This window comes from Canis lupus, chromosome 19 (genome assembly GCF_003254725.2).
Source record: "Canis lupus dingo isolate Sandy chromosome 19, ASM325472v2, whole genome shotgun sequence".
In the NCBI taxonomy this organism is placed as follows: domain Eukaryota; kingdom Metazoa; phylum Chordata; class Mammalia; order Carnivora; family Canidae; genus Canis; species Canis lupus.
Window position 1 is genome coordinate 42118194 of NC_064261.1, and position 6868 is coordinate 42125061.

General features: G+C 32.7%; 1 protein-coding gene across 4 annotated transcripts in view; it reads left to right on the forward strand.

Moving 5' to 3' along the window:
• The window catches only part of SPOPL (speckle type BTB/POZ protein like), a 73056-nt gene extending 66925 nt beyond the window's left edge, over positions 1–6131 (forward strand). For all 4 annotated transcript variants that reach the window (XM_025430737.3, XM_049097427.1, XM_049097426.1 and 1 more), the window contains one exon: positions 1835–6131. In XM_025430737.3, coding sequence (XP_025286522.1) covers positions 1835–1979 — 145 coding nt within the window. In that variant the 3' untranslated portion in view covers positions 1980–6131. The remainder of the gene's footprint in view (positions 1–1834) is intronic.
• Positions 6132–6868: the final 737 nt, after the last annotated feature.

Here is a 6868-nt window from a genome sequence, read left to right on the forward strand (position 1 = left end):
TTGATGCTTAGCCACTTTCAAGTTCTAGTTTTACTCTGTTAAAATATTTTACATTGTGCAACTTTTTTCACTGTTAAAAAGTACCAGTTTATTTCATATCCCCTGGTGAAGCTATGGTATATATGGATCTTCAATAGATATATGTTGAATTAAATAAATGAAAATGTCAGGTATATTCAGGGGTATTTATATGATTCTAAACAGTTAAAATTATAAACATAGTGACATGCAGGTAATAAGATGTCAGGCAGATTGAAAAAAGTTGATTTGTTATTAGCTACTGTTTGGTTCCACAAACCAAACTGTTGTGTCTCAAGCACTATGCTAGGGCATTGCATATAAAAACAATTGGGAGAAATCCCTCTCTTGAGATATTTATCTAATGAAATAAAACAAGTACATGAATGTATTATTTCATTAAAATGTGGTAAGTAATGTGATAGAAGATATGTACAGGCTGGATGGTTTAAGGATGGCTTCCTGGGTGACATCTGAGTCTTCTAAACATGAATAGGAATTAGCAAAACTAAGAAGGAAATAACAGACATTGTGAACAGAAAGGATAGCTCAATCCAAAGTGTAGAAGCATGAACCAGTAAGTGATGATTCATTTGACAGATAATTGTATTTATTATTCAGTAAATACCCTAGGCATTGTGCTTATACAAAGAATATAGTGGTGAACATGGCAAATGTTTCCCCTGCCTTCATGGAGTTTATAGTTTAGCAGGAGGCGAATAGGAACTAGACAAGTAATTGAAATAAAGTGAAACAATAGATATAAGTATAGCATACCCATCCAAGCATATAGTAAAAGAAGTAGGGGAAGAAAGCCTTTTTTGAAGAATTATTGTATAAATAAACACCTGAAGTATTACTAAGAGTTACCCTGGTAAAGAAGAGGGAAGAAGTGTAAAAGTTTATCCCACACAAAAGGGAATCAGATGTGCAAAGTTTGGTGATAAGAAAAGTATAGGATCAGAGTGAGGTTATGAGAAGATCCCAGAGGATATAATATAGACCTATTTGTTACTAACACAGCTCATGAAAGCTCTTTTGAGAGGAGCAAGATAGGAAACTAGAAGACAAATTAGGAGACTGTTATGATAATCCAAATGCAAAATGATGTGAACCTTAACTGGGTATTTGAAATATCTTGGGGAATTAAAATAGTGATGATTGAAAAGAATGGGGTCTAGAATTTCTCACATTTTTTGACTTGAATAACTGGGTAATGGTGAAAGCATTAGCTGATTGAAAATAAGGGAAGAACTTAAGTGTGGAGAGGGACCTATTGAGTTCTTATTTGACAATTCTGAAAGTGTAGGTCCTCAGACCCTAGCAAAATAAGGAAAAAAGGTGGTTGGGAATGTACCTTGTGGTGAGGTCTAGGATTTAGCAAGTCAGTCCTTACCATCATTGGAATATGATAGTTACAGTTGTGAAGAGTGGATACGATAGGATGAATAATGAAAGTTAAGGGAGAAGAGCAGAGGTCCAACCTTGGAACTTTAGAGAAAACCTGTGTGTAACAGCCAGGAAAAAGAGCTCTTGAAAGAGCTAGTACAGAAATGGTAACAATGGAAGTTGGGACTATGGAGAAAAGTATCACATACATACTTCCAGAGTTTAGCACTTCCAGAAGAATTTAATAGTTGCATTGCAACAGAAAATATACCAGTAAGGTAAAGGTGGTATTTTCATGAATTCACAGGGCTTGATGACATAGAGAGGCAAAGTGTTTAAAACATTTTGAAATTTGAAAGTTGTTTTTTAAAATAACAATATTTTGAAAAGAACTCTTTAATAAATATGACTTAATTTTATTTTTCAGCCAAGCAGCGGACATAATGGAAACATCAGGGTGGAAGTCCATGATTCAGTCTCACCCTCATTTAGTAGCAGAAGCCTTCCGAGCACTAGCGTCTGCACAGTGTCCACAGTTTGGCATTCCACGCAAACGGCTAAAACAGTCCTGAAATCTTCCATGAACTGTAGAAAAATGGAATTGACTTTTACTCCTCCAGGTCCAGAAGGATTCTAATACACAAACCATAAACAAGAGTTGTTTCTGTTGTCTTGTCCACAGAACAGAAGCTGAAAAAGCATATTGCTTGCATTTCAGGTGGATAATTTATGGTTTATTCTTCAGCTTTAAATTAGACTGATTATACTCTAATTCACTTCAAGGCCTTAAATTATCTTCAGTGACTTCTCTTGTTCATATACTTTAATTTTTTATTGTGCCTTGTCACTTTGACTAAGGCTATGCAGGATTGCACTAGCTCCATAATGCAGTAATATTGATAACTGAAGATATTAAGTTTCAAAAGGATCTTCCATTAGTTTGAGAAAAGCATAATGAATATTATAGGTTTGTCCTATGCTGTCTCAAAGTTTAAAACTAGGTTCTTCTTAAAAGCACTTGTATTGGAGATTACTAATAATGTCTCCAGTCTAAGTTCTATAAATATAGGAGAACCTGCTTACCTTTAAGGTAAGTTACGGCAATACACTGCTTCAATTCTAATTTATTTTTCATTTCTGGGGCAAATATGCAATGAGTTGGCCCAAATTTTTAGTAAAATTTGTGATGTTTGTCTGTGTGTTGACTGTCCAACAAACTAAGAGAAGCATAACAAACCTTTGCTTGTGTGTTTTTTTTTTTGGGGGGGGGGGTTGGTTTTTGTTTTTTCTTTTTTTGTGTGGGTTTATTCAGGTTTACAATGATTGAGAACTGATTGAGGTTAAGATTTCAATAAAAAGAAAGCATGTTTTGTGCGGAACTAACTTTTTTTTTTAATTTATAGTGACCTACATTTATATGAAGAATTCTGTCCATGTTGAAAATAAGGATGACCAAATGTAAAATTAATGAGTGGGCCAATTAAGAAATATATGCACTTTTAATGTGTATCTTTTGTATGCTAAATGGTACATATATTTTTTTTGTTTTTGAGGGTATTAATAGGGTATAATTAATTGTGTCTTAACTTTTGAAAGAATTTTTTAAGATCGATGGAGGCAGTTGGGATGTTTGTGATAATAAGAAAGATATTCTTGATTATAGTTAATTGGTTTGAATTTCAGATATTTATCATTGAATTTATTCCTGTCTTATCACACTTTGGAGAAGGCAATTTGAACAATAAACAAATCCTGGATACTCTCCTTCTGAAAACAGTGAACTGATATTATTTGCAGACTAAAGGAGAGAGAGCCCTTAGAAATATGTTAGGCCACACTCTGAACCTTTTCTTTCCCCCCTAAGCTTTCTCCTTTCTGTTTCAGTTACTGTACTAACATTGTGGATGATATTGAAATTCTGCATAATGTGAACAGGATAAACTATTTATAAACTGCTTTTCATGGGCCAGTTCTTTATTATAAATGAATTTAGCTTTAAACACATACACATATTCAGTGTTTAGATAGCTCTGTTCGCAGTGGAGGTCTGTTCTGGTGCATTGTCCCAGAGAAATAGGAATGATCAGTGGCAAGTCACTGCATCTGATTTCCTGTAATAGTGACAATATGCTTCTTAGGCAAAGTTTATACTTGACCATAAGGGAAAAGGTGTCACTGGAAAAAAAAAAAAACGCATATTCTTATATATTCACATATATACTTTATTCTCCAAATTAAAATTTGTATGATGTGTTTATTTAATTTTTGAATTTAGGACAAAAAAAATGAAGCCCGGGGTTTTAAAATAGATTTTATTTTTGTTATCTCTTTATTAGGTATTCACTGAAGCAGTCTTACTATATAAAGAGTGATTCATATTTACATTAAACATAGACTGTCAAATAAGTGTTATCCACAACAAACTGTAGTTTGAAAAGATATTTTCAGATATCTTCATTTCTTTCTGTGTAGTTTAATTGGAATCTTTCTTGTGTTAAATCTGAAGAAAAATCTCTTGGGATGGAAGGATTCTTACATATTATTGGACTCCACCTTGTGTAAGAATATTGGAGGCAGCAGAAACTTACTTCCTTAACCAGATTGAGTCCATTAAATTTACAATGTACAAATTTAATATGCACACATACATATACAAGTTAAGATTTTGATATTTTGCCACAGTCTTAAAATTCCTCAGGCTATAGAACCTTGTTTTAATACATCAAAAGTACTGGTGTATCAGTTTATATCAAATGCACACAGGCACATTGTGAATTAATTCACTGCTTGCATCTACATTTCTAACCATAGTGACTTCAGTAATACCCATATAATGAACACTGCGGCTTGCTCCTACCTACTTACTTTAGTGTTTATTGCAAATCTTAAGGGTTTTATTATAAAGTTGTTTTTTGTTTTAAGTTTGGTAGCACATTTTGTACCAAAAACGTCAAACACTGTGCTGTGAGAATATCCACGTTTGTAGAAATGTCCACTTTTTAGATAATATAATGCCTATCATTATACTAACAGAATCATATCATAGTTGATTTATTTTTTCTTTTTATTTATTAAGGTTTGTTTTTGTTTTGTTTTTTGTTGGTATTGTGGGTTCTTGAGGCAATGAAAAAAACTTAATGTATTCTGATGTGAGTGCTCTAATAGACTTTTTTATTTTTTCATTTTGAAACCACACACATTGTTTTCTGTAGGCACAGACTCTGTCCTGAGCAGTTTTGCCTTTTGTCAGCCTGCTCTTGTTTACCTTTTATCACCTAAACAGAGCTTTTCCTTAGAAAAGTAGTGATTCGTTTTAAATGTTACATGTTATCAAAGTAACCATTGGAGAACTGTTCATCAGCTTGAGATACAGAAACACTATATTTGTGCCTTTTTCATTTTTAAATTTTAACATATATTGGTATTTAGAGCACAAATATGAAGGTGCCATAATGTTATGGCTTGCCATTGTTACCTCCTTGAATACTCGTGTGTCATTGTCTTGATTGAAATAGTAATTGGAGAACCATGCATGTATTATGTCATTTGTGTGTGTGTGTGTGTGTGTGTGCGCACGTACTTGTGTTTGCTTGGACTTGTGTGTGGTATGTTCAGAAGAGTGAATTTCTGAAAATAGGACTCAGTTAAATGTTGAGAATTCAGGTTAGTTGAAATATTTCATTAAATGTGCTTTATTTTGGGGTACAATTGGTTGACAGGAAATTATAATTTTCAAATGTGACCATTTATTGCATGATGAAATGTGAAAACAGTGCCTTTTTAGGACATCAGTTTTAAAGTTAAGTTTTAAAATATTTGCAAAGACCTCTTAAAAACTTGTCATGAACATTATTAGCTTATTTTTAAACTAGACCTAAGTTAGAATTTAAATTGCCAAATAATTACTGATTTATTTACCCATGTAAGTTTTGTGCATAAATGTAAAACTAAGTAAAATTCTTTATAAAAATGTGGATCGTATTTGCTACCCCGTGGACACTAGAGACTTTAGTAAATTATTTTATTAAAATCCAACTCAGCAAGCTTTCCTCATAACAAGGTGTTTGAAAGGTGAATTATTCTGACTCAGACATTCTTGCTTTTTGATGGATAAAATAAAAATATTCAGTGTATTCTTGCAAAAGGAGGTGGGGGGTTTTACTGTTTTCAGATTATAAAGACTGCACTTTCAGCACATGAGTATTTTGCAAACCTCTTTTATACAGATTATAAGCTCTACTTTATTTAAGTGTTCATGGAATGATGTCAATTTTAGGTCTAGTTGAACAAATATTGAGTGCCTACCATATGGAAGATTTCCTCTTCACTAGGAATAAAATCACCACACCGTGTCTTCTGTTTGCAGTATGTGGATTTTATGTTTGAAAAGGAATTCTTATATTTAAATCTTTCTGTTTGTTAGAGTTTATCGTTGTATACTGTAACCTAGTTAATTTCACATCCAGTTTTTTAGAATGAAGATATAACTTAAGTGAGTCCCATTTTTGAAAATAAAATTCTGCTAAAATTATTTAGAAATTAATTTTGGGGGAACTTGATTTTCAAGATTCAAATGTGTAAAGACTTATATTGAACTTTTCAGCCTCATTTTTAATCAGCTGATGTTAATGATGAGATACATACTTTTTGTATCTTGTTGCTGAAAATATTTTTTGCATTTCAGCACATTGAGTTAAAATAAAGTTGTTACTACTTATTCAGAATTAATTGGTTTATTTTGTGTTTATTTGAAAATACGAACTCTTTTTCATTTTCAGATTGCTATGGTGCTTTGCAAAAGAGCCATGTGGTAACTTTGATATGGTAACTTTAAGCATAGTAATCTTTCCTACATAGGAAAACTACCATTTTGGGGAACCTACTAAAAACTTATTCCTTAACTGAGATATTATACCTATATGTGCTTTGATGTAGGCATTATTATTCAAAGATTTATGCTAATGTCATGTAACTTTAATGTAGTAAAGATCACCTTTCCTTGGTCCTCCTGTCCCTTCTCAATTTTAACTGACAACTTAATTATTTACTGGCTTCAAAAAGGACAGAATTGGGGCAATGTGTTCCTGGCCCAGTTTAGTAACAGTAACCGAATCAATGCATAAAAATCATGGGCAAAGTAGCGGTACAAATGCACAGTGGAAAACCTTCCATACACCCAGCAGATACGTACGCATATGCACAGACACGCACACTAAAATTACCCCTAGAAGAATAAAAAACTTAAGAGCATTGTCTATTCAGTTAAAGTAAAATAGGACAGGTAGTGGTCATAATTCTAAACCTTAAATGAAGTATGTATAACCATTCCCCTTCTACTTTGCAACAGCCAGCACTCTGAATATAGTTTTTAGAACATTGGAATATAGTGTTTCCTCTGTTCTACCACCCAAAAATCATTTATTTCTAAGAGAATGCCAAGAGTGTTACTTGTTTTGTATTT